This window comes from Cebus imitator, unplaced genomic scaffold (assembly GCF_001604975.1).
Source record: "Cebus imitator isolate Cc_AM_T3 unplaced genomic scaffold, Cebus_imitator-1.0 Scaffold147, whole genome shotgun sequence".
NCBI lineage: Eukaryota > Metazoa > Chordata > Mammalia > Primates > Cebidae > Cebus > Cebus imitator.
The window spans coordinates 2,977,723-3,001,765 of NW_016107462.1; the positions used below are offsets into that span (position 1 = coordinate 2,977,723).

Consider the following 24,043-nt stretch of genomic DNA (forward strand, 5'->3'; position numbering starts at 1 on the left):
TCAAAAAAAAAAAAAAAAAAAGTAAAGCTGCACTGGCTTACGGCAGCAGTCACATATGCAAAAGTCATAAGGATCATTGGCTGGATATAAAAGAGTGATGCTGATCAGATGAGTGAGACCTGCTTGGGGGACACCAGGGCACATTTTTTCCTACTCAACTAGAACTCTCTCATTGAGGTGTGGGTAGGTGACCCAAGCTAGGCCAGTCAGCTTCTCTCACACTTGAGAATAAACATGATTAGAATGACCTAAAGATCAAAGATGGTGGGAGCATATGTATTCTGCTAGCAGCACTCTGATGAAATTGTCCCTTAGTTTCTGCTCCCTAGATCTCTGCAGAAGCCCTGATCCCTGTCTTTTCTGAGACTTTGTAAGTTCAGTTTTCTATTTTGTTTGTTAGCCACAAGTGGTTCTGTTGCTGGCAACTAAAGAACCCGTTAATAGAGGGCTGCTTCTGTGCTAGGGATCATACAGAGTGCTCTACAGGAATCTTTTTTATTTTTCATCTTTGGTACAACCAGATGCAGCACACAGCAAATTATGTGCCCACTTTACAGAAGAAAAAGCTGAGATACAGAGATGTCGAGTCATCTTCTCTAAGCCATACAGCTAGCAAGTAGTGGAGCCATGACTCAAACTGAGGTCTGTTAGACTTCTATGTTCATATTCCAAGCCAATATGATATAATGCTTTCCTACGATAACAATCAAAATGAAATATAGCATGTACAGAATGCTGTGGGGGCCCACCAGCCTGATGCAATGAACTCAGCTTGTGAATCAAGGGGAAAATGCTGCCAAATTGAAATCCATAGGACTAAGCACCACAGGAGAGGGGACAGTTGAGCTGAGTCTTAAAGAATGCATGAGTTCACCAGGTAACAAAGGTAGGAAGGGCACTCCAGGAGGAGAGCATATTAGCCAAACCAATCCTCTTGCTAGTCTTTGAGCACTGGAGAAACCACATGCAGATTGAGAGGTAGCTTGGCACCAAGTCAATTTGTGGCACATCCAACTCTGAACAGATACATTTGTACTAGAAACTGGGTTCACCTTGTTTTTGGAGCCCAAGTCTCTGACTACATCCTAGTTCCAGTAAACAGGTCCCTATCTTATTTCCCACTACTTTCTGGCAGTCAGCCCTGATGCCTCCTGCCTAGGCATCTGATTACCAGCTCTCTGAATCCATGATCCCCTTTCTCCCTCAAGGGGGCCATTGTAATGACTTCATATTTATGGAGTGTATAAAAAGTACATATGAGCTTTGGGGAAAATGGCTTTTCAGGCACACCTATCAACACACACCATGAACTGAAAACCAAATCCAGGGCTTTTTTTTTTTTTTTTTTTTTGAAACAGAGTCTCATTCTGTCACCCAGTCTGGAGTATAATGGTGCAATCTCAGCTCACTGCAACCTGTGCCTCCTGGGCTTAAGTGATTCTTCTGCTTCAGCCTCCTTAGTAGCTAGGATTACAGATGTGCACCATCACACCCAGCTAATTTTTGTATTTTTAGTAGAGATGGGGTTTTCGCCATGTTGGTCAGGCTGGTCTCGAACTCCTGACCTCGTTATCTGTCATCTATGCCCCTTTGGCCCCAGGGCTTCTTAATGATATGAAATGGACTATCCCAGGTTCATAAAATAAAGACCCTTTCCTTCAGCTCTTTTTGCAAAAGGATACTGTTTCCTTTTTGCATGATCACTGTGAGCAATTTCACTAAGGTTTTGTTTTTGAAGCCCATGGTTAATTTTTCAGCTTCAGAATGAACCCAGGCATTTTGAATAGGCACACACTTTGGAGACAAACCTCGGCTTTGCAAGTGTAATTTCTTGAGAAAAGAATCTGCTCAGGAAGTTTTTCTCTGTGCTTTTGGGGCTCCTCCCATTGGCATTTTTTTTCCTTTCTTGGTTGGCTTAACCACTCATTAGAACATCACACCACAATGACATGACAAAGATGGCTGGAAGTCACAGCGCAGCCAGCCAGATGGCAACACATGGATGTCAAAGAGCACAACATCCAGTTGTTTGGAAGTGGCTGTCCTTTGAAGAGTCACTTAAGTCTACGTGGTCAATATTTTCGTCTTGTGGCATTTATTCCTAGTGGTCACAAGTCAACACTAGGGAGTGGGAGAGACATTAGTTTGAATCCTAGCTTCAGTGCTGATCAGTCTTGGGGCCTTGCGGCAGCTGCTCCACTCTCAGTGCCTCTGACCTCTCTTGCCCTACACATTGGAGAAATGAGAGGGTTTGAAACGTGCTTAACATAGCAGGTAGCATGTGGTTTAGCAGCCAATGAGTGGCGGTGATTATTAGAATATTATTATCGCTCTACTGATGTGACTGTAATAAAAGGCACTGACTTAGTTGGGAACATCTTTAAAGCTTTAACTGTAACAACCAGAATAAAAATTCCAAGTATCTGGCCAGGCACGGTGGCTCACACCAGCAATCTCAACACTTTGGGAGGCCAAGGTGGGCAGACGACTTGAGGCCAGGAGTTTGAGACCAGCCTGGCTACCATTGGTGAAAACCCAACTCTATGAAAAATACAAAAATAAGCTGGGTGTGGTGGCACATGCCTGTAGTCCCAGCTACTCAGGAGGCTGAGGCAGGAGAATCGCTTGAACCCGGGAGGAGGAGGTTGCAGTGAGCCGTGATTGCACCAGTGCACTCCAGCCTGTGAGACAAAGTGAGGCTCTGTCTCAAAAAAAAAAAAAAAAAATTCAAAGTATCTTTCCTAAGTTCTTTCTCTCAAGGAAACAAATGCCACAAAAATGTTTGTTTTAATACAAAATGAGAAAATAGTGTGAAGCGAATGCTCTTCTAACCAGTTTTGACTTTTCTTCCTCAGCTGAGCACGGTTTCTTTGTTTTCCAGGGCCTTTGCAAGGTCTGAGTGGTATCTTCAAAGAAGGTGAATTGGGCAAGAACTGCTCAATCATTTTGCGTTCTGAACAATACCGAGTTTGTGACTGGCGTCCATCGAGGGCTAAATCAAAACACCTCATTCTGGGTTTCATTTAGTCACCATGAATAATCTCAGGCACTTAACTGCAGCCACACGCCTAGACAGATTTCTATCAGGTCTCATCCACATTCTGAGCAGGGAGATCTCTGTTTATCGCTTGTAATGATCCTGCAAGGTAGTCATATCTCACTTTATAATGCATGCTGAAGGCTGAAGTGTAATTTAAGTATATTTCACTTTCTCCAAACACATCACTTTCTGCAAGCTATTATGCAGTGCTTATGGGAGTCCAATATGTTTCCTTTCATCTGTGGGAAGAGAACAGTCTTGGAGAATTCCCAGGGGAAGCACTGTTTGCTTCTACAATGTGCTCCTCTGCCAGGAATGCTCTTCCTCATTTCTGAATTTCCAGACACGGCCTCCTGGTAAGCCTGTAGGAACCTGCCCTCTTGCTCCTTTCCCACAAAGTGACTCTTTCTGAGTTATCTAGAAGGGCTGGAGGCCCAAGAGAGTCAGGTCCTTGCTGTGACCTGCCAGAAAGGAGAGGGAGTCTTCTCCCCTAGGCAACCTGAAGTATCAGGGGCAGGTGAATTCCCACTGCTTGCCTCTCTGCTTTAAAACAGCCTGCTCTAGTCCTCCACAGGAAAGCAGGGACAGATGCTTTGAGAGGACGTGGGGAGAGGAGGCAGGGGAGGAAGTCTAAGTGGGAAGGTAACATCTGGGCATGGTGAATAACGAAGACAAATGATAAGATCCTCTACCCAGTGCAAAGGGGAATGGGTCAGATCCAAGCCAGACAATCCCAGAGCTTTCATAGTCAAAGGCTGTGACAGAAACATGATAGAATGTTTCACGCACTGCACATGTGGTTGAGGCAGGCTGTTATTTATAACATAAAAATATATGTTAACATATTATAGAAGTTAACATTTATAGTGGGTCTACATTACCTGTTGGCACTTGTAGTCCTCCAGTAACCCCCAAAGTAGGTGGGTGCTGCCACCAGCTCCATTATATTGGTGATAAAACAGGCCCGAGAGGGTGCCAGAAGCTATATAGCGAGTTAGTGGAAGAGCTGGACTATGAACCTAATGATGATGCTAAAGCTCTGTTCTCTGTATTTGGGTGGGGCTGTTACCAATGCTGAAGACGTTATTTGATCGTCAGCACTGGGGGAGTGTTATTGTTATTATTATTTTGAGACAGTCTTGCTCTGCTTCCCCAGGGTAGAGTGCAGTGGTCTGATCAGAGCTCACTGCAGCCTCAACCTCCCAGGCTCAAACCATCCTCCTGCCTCAGCCTCCCGAGTAGCTGTGACTACAGGCATGCACCGCCATGCAAGGCTAATTTTTGTATTTTTTGTAGAGACAGAGTTTTATCATGTTGCCCAGGCTGGATTGGACTCAAGTGATACACCTGCCTTGGCCTCCCAAAGTGCTGGGATTACAGGCATGAGCCATAGTGCCCGGCCTGGGAGCATTATTGATGTCAGTAGGTGGAGACCAGGGATGCTGCTAAAGATCCTATAGGACAGCTTAGCCCCCTACAACAAAGAATAGCCTGGTCCTCAGTGCCAACAGTGCTGCTACAGTGGAACCCTGCACTAAAAGCCAAGCTTCTAACTTCTGTGCTCCACAGCTTCTTTTGTCTTTCATAATACAATTTCGTTACTTTTAATGTTGCCTCTTCATTGGCTTGAGACACACACACACACACACACACACACACAGACACACACACACACATCCTATAAGTATTCATAGCCCACTTGTTCCTTAAAACTGTGGAAACGGCTGGGTGCGGTGGCTCACGCCTATAATCCCAGCACTTTGGGAGGCCGAGGCGGGTGGATCATGAGGTCAAGAGATCGAGACCATCCTGGTCAACAAGGTGAAACCCCGTCTCTACTAAAAATACAAAAATTAGCTGGGTATGGTGGCATGCGCCTGTAGTCCCAGCTACTCGGGAGGCTGGGGCAGGAGAATTGCTTGAGCCCAGGAGGCAGAGGTTGCGGTGAGCCGAGATTGCACCACTGCACTCCAGCCTGGGTAACAAGAGCGAAACTCTGCCTCAAAAAAACAAAACAAACAAACAAACAAACAAAAACTGTGGAAACACAGGCACACCCACCAAAAGATAGGACTGAAAGATTTGAGAGGGGAGTGAGCAAGTTCCTAAAAATAACTTCTGGTATTTGCACACAGAGTACACCGAGAAACAGAATCCTGTAAGAAACTGGAATCAGGATCGAGCATGTGCTTCAGCGGATTCTGTGTCTTCTTGAACTCTTGTCTGAATTAGGATATTGGATCCTCAAAGATGAAGGCCATGAACCACCTGCCTGGAAGTTCAGAATAGGCTGGGCCAGTTAGGGGGTCATGGGTGATACTGGGGCAACCGGCCCTTGTGCCCATGTTTGGGGTATTGTACATTTGGATGGGAGTGTGATGGATGGGCAAAGACCTCTGGCTAACTCACACATTTCCCTCAAGTAGCCTCGGCTCAGCCTAAGTAGGAGGAATCAGTTATTTCTCTGGGCCTTTAAATCACATTCCTCCATGAAAAGATGAACTTTCCTGTCCCCTCATTATTGTAAATCACCTACCCTCTGATGGTTTTAAACAAAGTCATGCTCATCTGGTCACGAACATTTTATCTTTTCTTCCTCTTATCTCTTTTCATACTTGCATTTAAAAAAAATTGGCTCAAGTAATATGTTCATTGTAGGAAAAAATATAGATAAGCATTTTAAACTGAGTTTCTATCTCTACAGATGTTTTATAAAATATTTTTACAAAAAGTGTTATCATATTGCATGGACTTTTTGTGGTCTACTTCTTTCACCTAGAATATATTGCAAGCATCTTTCCATATCAACCAGTCTTTCCCTTTATAACAGCCTGTCTTTATGTGTCACGTGTATTTGGCTCTTCAAAAAAATCACGTGTAATGAGGACTCATGGTTTGTAGTCATGATGCTTCCTTGAGCTAAACTCTTTCTAAAGATTTAACGTTCCAAAGACCAGGCCAGGAGTGGCTGAGAAGGCAGTTACCAGTCTTGAATTCAAGGGCTCCATGTTTGTAGCAGTTTTCACCCAGAGGCAGCAGTCTGCCTCCAGGTTTCCTTCTACAGTTCCTCAAAAATGCAGTGAGTTCTTCTCAGCCCTGAGTGTGGCAGACAATGCTTTAGGGTACCACTGAGTGGTCACATGCAGTCCTAGAACCCAGGAAAATGACTTGGAAAAAGGAAGAGGAAAAGGTGGAAGAAGAAGAGAGAAGACCAAAAGAAAAAGAAAAAGAAAGAAAAAAACAAGATGCATTCAAAAGAATAAGGGGGATAAAAGATGCCAAGATCCCGGCTCTGACTGCAACAGGGTGGTACCAGCCTGAGCCACCTTAGGTCACCCTCCTCGGAGGGAATACGAGCTTTTCTGGTGAGGTCACACCAAGTCCCTGAACTCCTATTTAAATGCTTGCTTGCTCCTCACTGTCAAGTCTTTCAAATGTTCACATCTGGGCTGCATTACCAAAGAGGCCCATATGTTTGTGGCATATAATTTATTGCAGCCAGATAACAACCGCCAGCCCCGGGGAAGTCCCCCAGAAACCTAGGGGAGTTTGGACTCCCATGGAAATAGAGAACTGGTTAAATAATTATGGTACCTAAATAAATTATGATGCATCTCTATGCACAGAGGTCACACACATATTTAGCACACCTCTTTGAGATTTTATAACTGGAAAAAAGAAGACAAAGGTTTATTCTTGAAGTCATAAAGGGACTATGTGCCTTCGCTTTACATGTTTTATTTTCTCTTTGTAGAAGCTGCATATGTTTCTGAGCTGCTCCCTCTGTCCTGGGGGATATAAACCAGGTATTTATTAACCCCTCAAATCTGTAAGACCTCAGGGTTTAGCTCAGGAGTAAATGAGATAATACATGTCCAATAGCCTAGTGCCTGCTGCAGAGTTTATGTTACATTTCAGTAGAGAGAAAACTTCTTGAGAGTAAGACCTCATGGAATTTTTCTTTTTCATAAATGCTACAATTTAAAAATAATATTTTCTTACATTTGCATAATGTTTTGCAAAATCACTTTTTATCTCCTGGTCTGTCTTTAATTCTCACAACCAACTTGCACCATCTCCAGTGAATGTGGAGTGAGTGAGACTTGGTCTGGTCCACCCTACATATCTCTGGCCTGGACCATTGCAACAGCTTCCTAACTGGTCTTGCTGTGCCCTCCTGCCCGTTCCAGCCCACCCTCAACACAGCAGCCAGAGTGAGTCTGTTTAAAATGGTAACTGGTTATAATCTCGAGCTCAAAACCCACAGGCCTGAATGCTCTACAGGCCAACCCCATGTCATCTCCTACTCATCTCCCTATTATAGGTTCTCTCTAGATACATGACTTCCTTCCAGGGGCCTGTACACACCAGGCATGCTCTTGCCAACCTGTCTGTGCACCTGCTGTTCCCCTGGTCTGGAAGAAACTTCTCCAGAGATGGGCCTGGGTCCCTGTCTCATCTCCTGTATGCCTTTGCTCAATGCCATCTTCTTTGAGAGGCCTTCCCTGACCGCTGTATTTAGAATTGCAGCCCTGGCTTTGCTAATACCCCCTTTTCCTCCTCTCTAATGGTGTTTTCTCCATAACCCCTCACATAAGCTACTTTGTAGGTTTACTCTACCTAATGTCATCTCTTTCCATTAGGCTGTAGGCTTTATGGCTGCTGGACTTACACTTTTCTTTTCTTTTTTTTTTTTTTTTTTTTTGAGACAGAGTCTCGTTCTCTTTTGCCAGGCTGGAGTGCAGTGGCCTGATCTCCGCTCACCACAACCTCCTCCTCCTGGGTTCAAGTGATTCTCCTGCTTCAGTCTCCCGAGTAGCTGGGATTACAGGCACGTGCCATCACATTCAGTTAAGTTTTGTATTTTTAGTAGAGATGGGGTTTCACCATGTTGGCCAGGCTGGTCTCCATCTCTCGACCTCGTGATCCACCTGCCTCGGCCTCCCAAAGTGCTGGGATTACAGGCGTGAGCCACTGCACCCGGCCAGATTTTGTCATTTTCTTCTACCATTGCTATATTCCCAGCATCTAGTATAGGGCCAGACACAGCAGGAACTCAGCAACTATTTATCAGGTGAATGAACAGACTGTTATTATATAATGAATGCATTTGTTAATGTGTATGCTGACTATGATGGTAGAGACTTTTGCCTTTTCACTATTGGGTCCTCAGACCTAGGATGGAGCAGAGTACAGTGTAGCAAAACTCCAATACATAATAAATGAAGGAAGGAAGAAATGAGTCTTCACAGCTTGGTGTAGCTCCTTCCAGGAATTTTCTCAGTATTTATAGATCTGTATTTGATTCTAAAACATGCCAACTTCAAAAAAACTCAGTGTGATCACTTGAACTTATCATGGCATAAATAGTAATCTATGTTTTACAGAAGTATACTCATTCCCTGTATATTTTTTTCAGATATAATGTATCTTATCCATCTGCAAGAGAGATGAGATACATGACAACATCCCTGATAACAGTGACTTATTAAAGTAATGATTTATAAGAGGAGGGGTGGAGAAGGGCTCAGCAGTGTACCCCTCCCTCCATGGCACTATAGCAGAATCTGGGCCAGGAATGTGGAGTTGGAGGAGAGTAACTGTGTAGTTTGAAAAATTTCCCAAGATGATTCAGACATGCCCTGCCTCTCCCATCTGGAGAAGCTCTGAATTACAATGCACTTTTTCATCTAACCTCTTTTGTTAAAGTGATTCATTGTTTACTATGAAAGTGCCATAACCTACTGAACCTATCTTCACTGTTGGCATGAGGATATTTCTAATCGTTTGCATTGAAAATAACAGTGGTACTCATGCTTTAATGTGCTATCACTATAGGGAGTTCTTTCTCACTGTGCATTAACTGCTTGGTGACCACACACCTTGATGTCCACGAGTGAGGGGCTTCTGTGCTCCATGTTCCAGTGCATGCAGCAGGACTGTGCTGACACAAGAGGTGATGACCCCAATCTCAAAAGAGGTCCCCTGCACTTCCAGGGTCTCCTAAAATGAGCGAACATCAAAACGGAACCAAATGCTCTCTTTGACTCTCTATTCTTCAGTCAACACAGGCAACCTGGAGATTTGTTGATGGTGTCTACTGCGATGGAAGTATTACCAATAGTCCTGTTTTCTCCAAATAGGAGGCTAGGGACCCTCTGAGGAGCAACTGACTTCACTGGAGCACAAGACAACTCCATTTCCCGGACCTCCACAGAACTAGCTACCTTCCACAGTGACCTCGGTCAGTTCATGAAATTCTTTGGTGTGTGCTTTTCCTTTATCATTTCTTTAATCAAATTGGAGCAACAACAACTACTTAATTGGAATAATAACAAAGAATATTATGATCTCACTATACTGTTGGGAGGAAAAACTAAGTGAATAATTAAAAACTTGATAAGGGTTTTAAACATGCAAGTAGTTAGGGGAAAGTAATGTGAAGTGATTATGGGGCACTCTTGAGATAACGCTCCAAGTAAGTGCTGAAACTGATGAACAACCAGCAGGTCACTCTGGAATTTCAGGAACCTGCTTGGAGAAGATTGAGTGCCTATGAATGGCTGTACAGAAAGCGAGACAGGGTTTCTCCTTTGATATTCTGTGACCCAAAACAGACCAGATATTGGCTGTCAAAGAATCTGCATAAATCTGGTTACTACCTAGATGGTACCTGTTAAATTTTCTGAAGGCATAATGCTTTCATTGAGTACTTAACACTACAGAAACACTACACCACGTGCACAAAAGATGAAAGTGCAAGGATGTTAGCTGAAACCTATTTTTTTATTTTTTTTGAGACAAAGTCTCACTGTATCCCCCAGGCTGGAATGCAGTAGCACAATCTTGGCTCACTGCAACCTCCGCCTCCCAGGTTCAAGTGATTCTCCTGCTTCAGCCTCTGGAGCACCTGGGATTACAGGCCCTTGCCACCACGCCCAGCAAATTTTTTGTATTTTTAGTAGAGATGGGGTTTCTCCATGTTGGCCAGGCTGGTCTCAAACTCCTGACCTCAAGTGATCTGCCCACCTCAGCCTCCTGAAGTGCTGGGATTACAGGTGTGAACCACCGTGCCTGGCCAGCTACAACCTAAATTTTAATATAAACAACTAGAAATAGCCTAAATGCTTAAATAAATAGATTTTTATATGCCCAAGGAAAGCTCTCTAAGTTGCAAAGAAAAAATTAAGTCACCAAACAACTTATCCTATTTTTCTAAGAAGGGGAGCAAACTTAGGGGTAGAGGTGAAGGTTGGGGGTGGTAAAGAGTAATTTTTACTTTTCATTCCATACATTCATATAATTTGAAATGTTTATAGTGATAACATAATTCTCTTGGGAAAGTATGTTTTATTTGTGTTGAGACATTTTCCCTATATAATACAAGATTAAAACTTTGCAATTCTCTGACTTCTGCTTAAATACTAATATGCTGTTTAACCTCTTGCTTGCTAGTTCTATTTCTTTTTTCCCATTGCCATGGACACAAGTATTCATATCACCTCTTTCCAGGAAACTCAGTTTTTTTTTTTTTTTTAAATTTTTGTGTGCTTTTCCGTACCAGCTATGTTCCTGGACAAATCACTACTATGCTACCTCCTTCCTGGGTTTCAAAAATATAACTACTCTGGCAAATAAGTTACTTCTTGTTATGTTACTTCTATTTAATTAAGGAAATTATATTGTAAACCAGATTTCAGCCCCAAAAGGAAGAAAGAAATCGGAGGTGACTAACATTTCATTTGCTGAGTACGATGCAGCAAATCTCCACAATCCCCATCGATTAATTCAAATAAGATCTTTCTGTTTTGTTTTGAGACAGGCTCTCTGTCACTCAGGCTGGAGTGCAATGGCACGATCAAGGCTCACTGAAGCCTTGACCTCCTGGGCTCAAGCGATCCTCCTGCCGCAGCCTCCTGAGCAGTGAGGACCACAGGCGCCCACCTCCACACCCACTTAATTTTTAAAATATTTTGTAGAGATGGGGTCTCATATGTTGCCCAGGCTGGCTTCAAACTCCTGGACCCAAGTGAATCTCCCACCTCAGACTCCCGAAGTATTGGGATTATAGGTATGAGCCACTGTGCCTGGCCAAAAAAGCTATTTTAAAACATATTCGGTCATATTCTCATACTTTTGAATTTCAACAGAATTGAGCAGACTCAATTAAAATAAAAGGCATTTGCAAAATGCGACAGGATTTTGCCAGGTAATCAGAAAAAACCCCTCCCCGCAAAAAGCATGAAACCTACACCTTCAACATATAAAACAAAGTACATTTTCATCTTCCAAAAATTAACATTATCAGGCATGGTTCACGTCTGTAATCTCAGCACTTTGGGAGGCCGAGGCAAGTGGATGCTTGAGCCCAGGAGTTCAAGGCCAACCTAGAGAACATGGCAAAACCTCATCTCTACGAAAAATACAAAAAATTAGCTGGGCGTGGTGGTGCATGCCTGCAGTCCCAGCTATTGAGAGACTGATTGCTTGAGCCCAGGAAGCCGAGGTTGTAATGAGTGAATATCGTGCCACTGCACTCCAGCTTGGGCGACAGAGGAAGACCCTGTCTCAAACAAATAAACAAACAAAAATTAACATATTCTAAGAATACAGGACCATTCTTCAGGTTAACCTAGCTTTATGAGAAACCTACTACTTTAGCTCATTTTGTCATATTTGATTTCATACCAACATAACAAAATTTATCATAAAAATTTCCATCAAATTTAGCAAAGTGGGGAGAGGGGGTCAGCACATAAGAAGAGGCTTTCAGCTCAATCAGTAATGATTTTACATCAAGCTAGGTAGAGAAAATTAGATATTACTTCTTCTTCTTCTTTTTTTTTTAGACAGAGTCTCACTGTTATCCAGGCTGGAGTGCAGTGGCACGATCTTGGCTCACTGCAACCTCTGCCTCTGAGTTCAAGTGATCCTTATACCTCAGGCTTATGAGTAGCTAGGATTACAGGTGCGCACCACCACGCCTGGCTAATTTTTTATATTTTTAGTAGAGATGAGGTTTCATGATGTTGGCCAGGCTGGTCTCAAACTCTTAATCTCAAGTGATCCACCTGCCTTGGCCTCTCAAAGTGCTGGAATTACGGGCATGAGCCACTACACCCGGCCAGTATTACATCTTATAACATTTTATTTATTGTAGATTCTGAACAATTAATGCTAAAAAAATAGATCCGTCATAAGATGCATTTGAGAAATTGCTGATTTAGTTGAATACATCCATTTCAGGATAGGGTTAAGTGACTTGCCCAAGCAGACCTCAGAGAACAAGTCGTGGACTCTGCATTATTTTCAGCAGTCTCTCTGCATGTGAATGGAATTCAGATCTCTGTACTGTTAATTCTTTCTGTGAACATTTGTTTGCATTTTGTCCTCTATTCAAATTAAGGCATGAAACTGTATAAAATTCAATTATTTCCAAGCCTATAGAAAACATTATTGCTACATAAAATGTAATAGCAAATGTCTGTCATATTTCAAATAATAAGATTCTTAAAAATAGGTTGAGTGAGAAACAGCCTTATGTATTAAAATAGATTACCCATGTTTTTCAGCTTTAAACTGATCTAACAGGCTTTGAGGAATAAAGGAGGAGACTCTATCCTTTATCTTCAAAGAAAACAGCTCTACAGTATCTATGGTAACTTGGTCCCTAGACCACGACAGCAGAGAATCTCTTTCACATCATAATGTTTTGATAGGTCTCTTTTTATTTACTATCTCTAATCACCAGAAATGTAAAAAATAGAAACATACACACACACACACACACACACACACACACACACACACACACACAAACAAACAATAATAACAGCAAAAAAAGAGGGATGCTAACTGGGTCTGTGGATACATACCTCACAGCAAAGTACAAAATGGTTGTGCCTGGTTTCTTGGGCAAATCATGATCAAGAACTCGGTGATCTAATTGTAGCCAGTTCTGCTGACCTCTGTGAGAGCAAAGCAAAGAAAAAGGATTCAACAGAAAGTCAGAAAAGTTCACCAACATACAGTGTTGGCAAAGCTGTGGGGAAACAGCTGCTCTCATACACCGATGGTGGGAGCACATGTTACACCTGGTAGTGAGACCAACTCTGCAATTTCTTTTAAAACTCTGAAAGCACTTGCCTCTGAACCAGGATTTCCATTTCCAGAAGTATATCAAGGTAAACTTGCACATGTGAGAAACAATCCATATTTGAAATCACTCACTGTAGCATCATTCGGAATAGCAAAAAGGGTAGAAATAACCTCAATGTCCAACAGGATATTGTTAAAAAATTATTTAAAACTATGGCAAAATACAATGCAGCCATAAAATAGGCTGAAGAACAGGGGCATGGTGCGCACACATGTAGTCCCAGTTATTCAGGAGGCTGAAGCAGGAGGATCGCTTGAGCCTAGGAGTTCGAGGCTGCAGTGTGCCATGATCATGGCTGTGAACAGCCACTGTACTCCAGCCTCAGCAACACAATCAGAGCCTGTCTTAAAAAAGAAAAAAAAGCCAGAGAGCCTCTTTATAAAAGTATTTGGAACAATTTCCAAGATACAATATTAAATGAAAAAGTAAGGTGATGCATTGATGCATAACAGTAAGTATGTGGCCTTTTTTTTTTTTTTTTTTTTTTTTTGAGACAGAGTCTCACTCTGTCACCAGGCTGGAATGCAGTAGTACAATCTCGGCTCACTGCAACCTCCACTTCCCGGATTCAAGTGATTCTCCTGCCTCACTCTCCAGAGTAACTGGGATTACAGGTACATGCCACCAGGGTTTCACCATGTTGGCCAGGATGGTCTTGATCTCTCGACCTAGTGATCTGCCTGCCTTAGCCTCCGAAAGTGCTGGGATTACAGGTGTGAGCCACCACGCCTGGTCGGCCGTTATTTTTATTTATAAAAAGAACAAACCTACATATGTGCATGTGTATATTATAAAAATCTGAGAGGAAAAACAAAAAAACTGATAACACTAGTTGACTTTGGCGGTAAAAAGCTAGGCCATATGTTAATCTTAAACTTTTATTAAATATGAAATATTTTAGATAATCAAGGAGAAAACTTGTGGTTCAATGAAATAAAACACACAGGCTGGGTGTGGTGGCTCATGTCTAGCACTTGTAATCCTAGCACTTGGGAGGCCAAGGCAGGCAAATTGCTTGAGCCCAGAAATTTAGAGACCAGCCCGGGCAACACGGTGAAACCCAATTTCTACAAAGAATATAGAAAAAATCAGCCTAGCGTGGTGGTGTGTGCCTGTTCCAGCTACTAGGGAAACTGAAGAGTGAGGATACTTGGGCCCAGGGAAGTCAAGGCTGCAGTGAGGCATGATCGTGCTTGCATTCCAGCCTGGGCAACAGAATGAGACCCCGTCTCAAAACAAAAGCAAACGCAAAAGCAAAAACAAAACCAGACACTTGACAATACCACAGCTTTTTAAAAAGTACGGGGTTGGTGCTAGGGGCAGTGGCTCATGCCTCTAATCCCGGCACTTTAGGAGGCTGGGGTGGGAGGACTGGCTGAGGCCGGAGGCTTGCTCGAGTCCAGGAGTTTGAGGCTGCAGTGAACTATGACTGTGCCAGTGCAGCCCAGTCTGGGCAACAGAGGGAGAACTTGTCTCTAAAGAAGTACACTGCTGAATACTCTCTGAGTGCCACTTCTGTGTGTATCTTATGGACTTACTAAGGTTTAAGCATGTACTTGTTTATTTTATTTACTCCAGAGCCTCACCAAGTTCATGTATATAAACAGTTCTCTCTAGATTTTGACCCCTGAGGGATCAAAAGGATTGATGACACTGGGGCTCAGAACTGTTTACATGCCTTTTCCGATGCTGTCCAACTAGTCTATCCATTTTAGGTTGTAAATTCCCAGAGGGCATAGACCCTCATTTACTTGCTTACATAAAATTCAAGCTAAGAACATGCTGATGGTGGTGGGATAGCATGTCAAAATGTAATAAAATCTATAATGAACCGGAAGACATTTTCAAACCATTTTGGTCCTTGAGTGAAAAACTAGAAAACAAAATCAGAAAAATCTAAGCCGTATTCATTATAAGTAGACAGAAAAGTGGGCATAATTAATATTAGCAGGAATAACAATAGCTAGTCTCTATTGAGAAATGACTCTGTGCTAATCAAATTGGAACTCTTTATACATTAAAGCTATATTTTACAATAAGTCAGTGGGGAAAGTGCTAGAGCTGGCATCGAACATTTGAATCCAGAATTTCCTTCCTTCCTTTTTTTTTTTTTTTTAAGTGGACTGTACATAAAAGTACCCAGGACTTTCAGTACTGGAGAAAATGAGACCATAAGGTTGAGTCTGCTTTTATAATAACTTCTGACTCAGTCTCTGATACCTATCAAGTTGAACACTGGAAAGAGTGTGTCTTTGTTTCCACAGTTACAAGACAAGGCTTCTTATACCTGTTCCCAGCTTTCCTTGCAGGAATATTACGAAGATAAATAAGCTGATATAAGTAACACAAGGGGAAGTTCTTAGAGCTACTGCATTTGTGTGCAAAACAAACAAACAAAATAAGATGGGGACTGACATTAGAAGAGTCTTACACTATATTTCATCAAGTTTAGAGTGCCATGATTTAAAGACACATCCCAATTTCACAGATGTTCAAATGTGTGTCTTCAAATACATAACCTATTTTATAGTATCAGGTCTCAAAAGTTTTCTTAGGAAAGATACATCATTTTAAAAGCATAATGGGCTAGATGTGGTGACTCACACTATAATCTCAGCATTTCAGGAGGCTGGGGCAGGAGGAGCACTGGAGCCCAGGAGTCCAAGGCTGCAGTGAGTTATGATCATGCCACTACACTCTAGCCTGGGCAACAGAGCAAGACCTGTCTCTAAAAATAAGTAGAAGGCATAATGTATATTTGTATGAACTTGCATAGAATGGTGTCTATGAATGAATGAAGCAAATTGTACGATACCATATACAGCATAAACCACTTATGTTAACTACAGAAGCACACTCAAAACGCTATTAAATATTAATGAACATTTTAGGATATGTTTCTGGAGAGTTGTACAGCAACTTGCTAGTATTGGTTACCTCTGTGGAAGAAACTACAGTTACAGTGGGAAGGTAGTCAAAAGGGACTGGACTCAACCATGACCTTGAAGAAGACATTCATGTATACATAATATGAGATAGTTTTTTAAAAGGTTAAATTACAAAGTAGATTTTAAAAATCTACCCACAATCTCATCAATAGAAAAAAGTCTAGAATAATTTTTTTAAAGCCCCATAATTCTATCACTGTAGTATAATCAAGGTTACTTTTTGCTTATAACTTGCTTTTGTCAAGTTTTCCCATCAGCAAATATAACAGATCTAACCAATATCTTAAAAAGATGGTCATACGTACCCCTGTCAGGCGTGCAGACCAACCACAAAGCAAGTTTTATTTTTGGCTAGAATTATACAGTGGAAGGCCCATCGTCACCGTCCCATTGGAAGGGACAGTGACCAAAAGTCGCAGTCGTGTTGTAAAGGCTATTTATTTCTTGGTAAACAAAGCTTATTTAGCAGAGATGGGAACCATTATGGTGACCTGAAGGGCTGGTGCCTCAGGAGGGCCGTGACTGCCCTCTAGGGGTAAAAGACTCACTCTGCACACACAGCTGCCGAAGGTATTAACACGTGTAATCTCAGGAACTGTATCCCTCTCCTGGTAACGTGACCTTGAATCTGTTCTGGTTGGTCATCATCGCTGCTTTTATTACGTAACTGCTGTCTATTTCTCCTCTTGGTCTGTGGATGAGTTGTAGACAGTAGCTACTTTCATTGGCAAAATGTTCCTTTCAGCTTTGTGTTCCTCTATTTAAAGTTCACCAAAGGCAAAAGATGCACGTGGCATCTAGGCTGGAAAATGCAACTCAGACGGCATCCTGGGAGGGCTCTCACTCAGTGGTTTTCCGGGGGTGAAAAGAGGGAGGAGGGAGTGCTGAAAGAAAATGCTTTCCAAAAATATTTACCAGACAAAGAAAAAGAACTAGGCTTATGACCAAGACATTCCAAGGAGACACCCTTAGACATAAGCAATTTTCCAGGCCCGCTCCCCAGAAAGGTGGAAATGGCCAATTTCCACCCCCTCAACAGCCCCACTCATACTTCTTCTGAAAATAAACACAGCTAGAGCCAGGAGGTGCCTCTCCAAACTGGTCATAAGCCAAAGGAGATAACTGGGAAAGGGGCTGTGTGAGCACTCTTCTCTCAGTGTAGTTTTGAGAAAAATCTCAGGGCACAATGAGGAGGGTGGCCCAAATCATTGAAGGAAGACATTCCTATTATTCCTTTTCTTTTCTTTGAGACAGAGTCTTGCTTTGTTGCCCAGAATGAAGTGCAGTGGCACCATTTCGGCTCACTGCAACCTCCACCTCCCGGGTTCAAGTGACCCTCATGCCTCAGCTGTCTGAGTAGTTGGGATTATAGGTGCCTGCCACCATGCCAGGCTAATTTTTGTATTTTTAGTGCAGATAGGGTTTTACCATGTTGCCCAGGCCGGTCTTGAACTGACCGCAGGTGATTCCACCCACCTTGGCCTCTAAAGTTTGGAGATTACAGACGTGAGCCCCCGCACCCAGCATATTATTCCCTTTTTTTTTTTTTTTTCTGAAGAGAAGGTCTTACAGTCTGAACCTCTGACTTATGCACTGCCTGGTTTATGTTCAACTGAACTTGGAGCTTTTCCCAAAGCCTTCCGTGTGGCCAGGACCCTCTTTCCAGTCTGTCACAAACCTTGCAGCCCGAGGGGCCTCTGACACTGCAGTCATAAGCCACATTCCTCCTCTGTCTAACATCCTTCCATGGCCTGGGTGTGCCTCCTCTATCTGTGTGACTAGCAAGGCTCTCCCTTGATCTTGTCCCCATCAGGCCAATGTCTTCACTCTTGGGCAAATGCACCTTGTTCACTGCCATGTTCATGCATTTGCCCACAAAATAACTCATGCCTAGAAAGTCACCTCCCACCCCACCCCCCATCTATTTAAAGTCTACCTGACCTGCAAGATCCAATTTTAGTTACTCCTCTGTGTGCGACACCTACTCCAGTCCTCCTTCAGTTTCCTCAGCACTTTCTTACTGCAACACATTGGATGATAGCCCCCCCCAACTTTTTTTTTTTTTTTTTTTTTGAGACAGGGTATCGCTCTGTTGCCCAGGCTGGATTCTCTTGCCTCAGCCTCCCAAGTAGCTGGGATTACAGGTGCCCACCACCATGCCCAGCTTATTTTTGTGTTTTTGGTAGAGACTGGGCTTCACGATGTTGCTCAGGCTGGGGTCAAACTCCTGGGCTCAAGTGATCCACCTACCTCAGCCTCCCAAAGTGCTGGGATTACAGGCATCAGCCAACACACCTGGCTGATAGCTCCCTTTATTGTGGGCCTATGCTATATGCTCTGCATACCTTACCTGATTTAATAGTATTGAGTACTAGTACCCTATTTACAGGTGCCCTGTGTCGTAATACCTTACCTGATTTAACAGTATTGAATACTAGTACCCTATTTACAGGTGCCCTGTGTCGTAATACCTTACCTGATTTAATAGTATTGAATACTAGTACCCTATTTATAGGTGCCCTGTGTCGTAATACTATATAAGATACTATTATGTCCAGCATACATATGAGAAAACTTGAGTGTCAGATGGTAAGTAATTGGTCTAAGGTCACACAGCTAGCTCTCAAGATTCTCTGATACCTGCTCCTACCTCCCTCTCAACCCTCTTCCTGTACCACTTTCCCTCTTAATCTCTGGACTCTCATCACACTGGCTTTATTTTTGTTTGGGACAGGTTCTCACTCTGTCGCTCAGGCTGGAGTGCAGTGGTGAGATCACCATTCACTGAAACCTCCACCTCCTGGCCTCAAACAATCCTCCCACCTAAGCCTCCTGAGGAGCTGGGACTTCAGTGAACCACCATGCCCCTTAATTTTTTTGGTTTGTATTTTTACTAGAGATGGGGTTTCACCATGTTGCCCATGCTGGTCCGGAATTCCTGGCCTTAAGTGAGCTGACTGTCTTAGCCTCCCAAAGTGCTGGGATTCCAGGTGTGAGCCACTGTGCCCAGCCTTGCTTTTTCTTTCTCAATAAAAATAAAAATAATAATAATAATAAAAAAAATCACAAAAGTCATGCTCAGCCCCACCTCAGGACTTTTGCACTGGCTTCTGCTTGTAATGCCTCCCAGACTTTTGCAGAACTGGCTCTTGCTTTTCATTATATGTCACCTCCTAGATACTGTCCTAGCCCACTCTGTCTAAAACTGACCCCAGGTTTTCTTGGTTATGGCCTTTTATGTTCTTCAATGCACTTGTAATTGCTGATATTTCTTTGATTTATCTGTTTACTTTTTATGCTAGACTACACCATTGCAATATGAGCTCCATAAAAACAGGGGCCTTGTCTGTGTTACTCCTAGCTGAATCCTTGTGATCTAGAACAACACCTGGCATTGAGTGAGCATTCAAAAAATATTTAATTTTTATTTTTAGAGATGGGGTCTTGCTGTATTGCCTAGGCTGGAGTGCAGTGGCATAATCATAAGTTCACTGTAGCATTGAACTCCTAGGTTCAGGTAATCCTCCCACCTCCGCCTCGGCCTCCTGAGTGGCTAGGACTAGAGTTTGTACATCACCATACCTAGCTGATTTTTTATTTGTTTGTGTGTGTGTATGTCTATGTGTATGTGTGTTGGTAGAGATGGGATCTCACTATGTTGCCTAGGCTGGTCTTGAACTCCTGGGCTCACACAATACTCCCACCCTTGGTCTCCCAAAGTGCTGAGATTACAGGTGTGAGCCATTCTTAATGTAAATAAATATATATTTTGGAGACAAGGTCACATTCTGTCGCCCAGGCTGGACTGCAGTAGTGCCATCATCATAGCTCACTGCAGCCTTGACCTCCTGGGCTCAAGTTTTCCTCCCACCTCAGCCTCGCAAGTAGCTGGGACTACAGATGTGTGTCACCATGCCTGGCTAATTTTTAAATTTTTTTTTGTAGAGATGAGGTCTCCCTATGTTGCCTAGGCATCTCTGAAACTCCTGGACTCAAGGGATCCACCTGCCTCAGCCCTCTAAAGTGCTGGGATTACAAATGTGAACTATCACACCCAGTCAGTATTTTTCAGTGAATAAATTACTGCAATATTCATGTTCTTAACCTCTACTCTCTGTGACCTCTGCCTAAATTATAGTGCTTATAGTACTATAATTACAGTTTATGCCATATAACCTAGCCATTGTATATTTATGGCTTATGTCTTATACTGTTTGCTATGATTTCATCCACATTCAGATTCAGCCTATTTGTGTGTGTGTTCAATCACTGATTCACATGAGCTGGCGCTGGCTTTCCAGCATGAACTTGTTGTCAGTGGACATTGGCATTTCCCATTTCATCCAGCAGAGGACATGTCATACAGAGCCTCTCAAATGGCAGCTGTTGAGTGATTCAGAGTGAGGTGACTCCAGTGTATTCTCTTCTGCCTTGTTGAACCCTCTTTGGGAAACATCCTCAATCCAGAATCAAAGTTTTCAGGTTTTTCTACTTCTCTTGACAATTCAGCTGCCTGGTTTTTGCCAAGCCCAAGTCCCGAGCCTACTGGCATATCCTGGAGGTCTTAGGCTCACAACCCACCCAGGCCAGGAATAATGGGAAGTCACAAGGTGTTAAAAGTCACTCCTTCTTGAGATGATTTTCCACCTGATTAAACTGAAGAACTGAAAAAAACATCTAAATTGCCAGCATTATGGAAAGAATGCTGCACGGCTGGCCAACATATTTTATGTCTGGAACATATCTTCTTACATTTTAATATGTAAGGAGCTCTTTGGAAATTATGTGCAGAAAGAGGAAGGATTCCTCTGATAATGTATCTGGCTGCATATAATGTAGGCAAATTGGGCTGCCATAAAAAAGACAGTCAGGCAGACAGACAGACACACACAGACACACACACACACACACACACACACACACAAACTCACACACACACAACACGGAGAAAGAGAAAAGAGCTAGTAAGTCCAAACACATTTGCTTACATAGAGTTTTGCTTACATAGAGTTTTAAATTCTCATGAATTTATTTTTATTTACCTGCCTTCTTTCAGGGAGCAAATATATTGTTGACAAATATATATAATATTCAACAACTTAGCATAAAAAGCAAAAAAAAAAAAAAAAAGAGAGACAGTTGAGAAGGTGACATAAGTTGGACCTAAGTGGCAGTTTAAAAGTTCATTCCATATTAAACTATATACATGTTTTTTGGGTGGGCCACAAATTTACCTTTAAGCTCTCTTGTCACCAACACCAACACATCAACTCAGTTTCGAGATGTGAGTAAATGTCTAGTATTTCTATCACTGATACATAAGCTAAATTAGCAAGCACAACCACATTCAAAGACGTGAATATACACTATAATCAGGAATAACAAACTCATTACTAAAAATATCTTTTTTTTTTTTTTTTGAAGTGGAGCCTCTCTCTGTCACCCAGGCTTGAGTGCAGTGGTGTGATCTCGACTCACTGCAACCTTCGCCTCTCGGGTTCAAGTGATTCTCCTGCCTCAGCCTCCTGAGTAGCTAGGACTATGTATAGGTGCACACCACCACGCCTAGTTAATTTTTGTTTTTTTAGTGGAGATGGGGTTTCACCATACTGGTCAGGCTGGTCTTGAACTCCTGACCTCGTGATCCGTCTGCCTCAGACTCCCAAAGTGCTGGGATTATAGGCATGAGCCACTGTGTCCAGCCATGACTACAAATTTCTAAAACAATGTTTTGAGTACTAAAATGGTCAGTATTCCTTTTCTTCTTCCTTTGCAATAGTCCTAGGGGACAAATCGCATATTAAAAAACCTTTAAGCAGGACATGTTCTAATTCCTGGAGGACTTATTTCCTTTCTTGTTACTTATGGATGACAGCAAGTAGGTAGCCCACGCAAAAGGTAAAGAAACTAAAACTATTAAAAGACTTACGTGTCATCTATGAACGTTATTCCAAAATACTCCTTTTCTTTCAGGTTGAAATGTGAAGCCACGAGATCCAGCAACTCTCTTGCTAAAAGTTTGGGCTGTGAAAATAAAAATCTGGTTAGAAGCAATGTGGTTGTCCTTCTCTTACTGCTACTCCTTCTTCTGCCCTAAATAGTTTAAAGCAGCTTTTGTTTATTTGTTTGTTTTCTATTACCTGCCCCTGTTTGTGGATTAGGTTGATGTACTATAGACAATTCTTTTTTTTTTTTTTTTTTGCTGAGATGGAGTCTCACTACATTGCCCAGGCTGGAGTGCAATGGCATAATCTTGGCTCACTGCAACCTCTGCCTCCTGGGTTCAAACAATTCTCGTTTCTCAGCCTCCCAAGTGGGGAGTTGGGGCTACAGGTGCCCACCACCACGCCTGGCTAATTTTTGTATTTTTAGTAGAGACAGGGTTTCACCTTGTTGGTCAGGCTGGTCTCGAACTCCTGACCTCAGGTGATCCACCCGCCTCAGTCTCTCAAAGTGCTGGGATTACAGGCATGAGCCACCAAGCCAGGCCAACAATTCTTTAAGAATTGTTGGAAGGAGAAGAGATGGGAATAGAAATATCAATGAGACCATCATTTTCATGTATTTGCAATTCACTCAAGTGCCTTACATTTTCCCTCTAAGGTGCACTTACTAAGGCATTGTTTTGGAAAAAATACTCTTTTATATGTAATGTGGTGCTAATGCCCAAGACAAAGAACATTAAACAGCTTGCTGCATGGTTATCTGTGACATATAAAAGACTGGAGGAATCACTTTGCTTGTTGGTGGCCAGTTGAAGAAGTCCAGACTCAAAGCTGTGGGGCTACTGATGAAAACAATACTAATACTACTGATAATAAATAGTTTCCATTTATTATGCTGAACTTATATATATTGTCATTTAATCCTTATAATGAGCTATGAGGTAGGGCTTTTTATTGCCATCTTATAAATGAGTCAACCAGGGCCCAGAGTGATTAAGCACCTTATTTGATGTTACACTGTTAGTAAGGGCAGGGATTTGAACCTAGTCTGTCTCCTTCTAAAGCCTAAACTTTTCCTTCTGAAGATGGAGATATTGTACCCACTGCATACATCACCATCAACAGTAATAAGCACCTAGTGAGAAGAAGGATATAATCTATATGCTTTTGGGAAGCTCTGGATCTGGTGAGAAGCAGCATGGGTTTGGAATCAGCCAGAATGCCTGGAGTGATAATTGATGCTGGATTTGCAGGGACTGGGGAAGAAAAGGGGAATGCTTGCAGGAGGCATTCTGGATGGATTCTTTTTGAACTTTGAGCCAAACAGTTTAGGGTATATTACAATGGCTGTTGGGGAAAAAAATGGACATGATTTAAAGGAAAAAAAAAAAAAAGAAAGAAAGAAACAGGCAGACATCTAGACTAAAGGTCTACTTTGGCGAAGCTACTGTTGACCGTACTATTTCACTCAAATTGAAGCCTAAGCATAGTGGGTTAGGGACAGGCCTTGGGAGAGAAAAGAATTTAGGTTTGGTTAGAAGAGAAAATTCTAGGCTAGCTGTAGGTGTGGCCTGTCCACAGGGACTTTCACAATTTTGAAAGACTCTTGGTCCAGAGTGTTGGGTGAATAGAAACAGAAGCATCAACAATTAAAATATCATTGCTTGGCTGGGTGTGGTGGCTCACGCCTGTAATCCCAGCATTTTGGGAGGCCGAGGTGGGTGGATCACTTGAGGTCAGGAGTTCTAGACCAGCCTGGCCAACATGGTGAAACCCAATCTCTACTAAAAATATAAAAATTACCCGGGTGAGATGGTGGGGGCCTGTAGTCCCAGCTACTCGAGAGGTTGAGGCAGGAGAATTGCTTGAACCCAGGAGGCGGAGTTTGCGGTGAGCTGAGATCGTGCCACTGCACTTCAGCCTGTGCAACAGAGCGAGACTATATCTTAAA

At 42.6% G+C, this 24,043-nt stretch overlaps 1 protein-coding gene across 1 annotated transcript in view; it reads right to left on the bottom strand.

The window, feature by feature from the left end:
• FRMD4B (FERM domain containing 4B) overlaps nucleotides 1–24,043 on the bottom strand; it is a 204,261-nt gene that overhangs the window by 116,249 nt on the left and 63,969 nt on the right. Inside the window, exons 3-4 of the mRNA XM_037743555.1 lie at nucleotides 22,077–22,171; nucleotides 12,916–13,008 (exon numbers count right to left, since the gene is read on the bottom strand). Coding sequence (XP_037599483.1) covers nucleotides 12,916–13,008; nucleotides 22,077–22,171 — 188 coding nt within the window. The remainder of the gene's footprint in view (nucleotides 1–12,915; nucleotides 13,009–22,076; nucleotides 22,172–24,043) is intronic.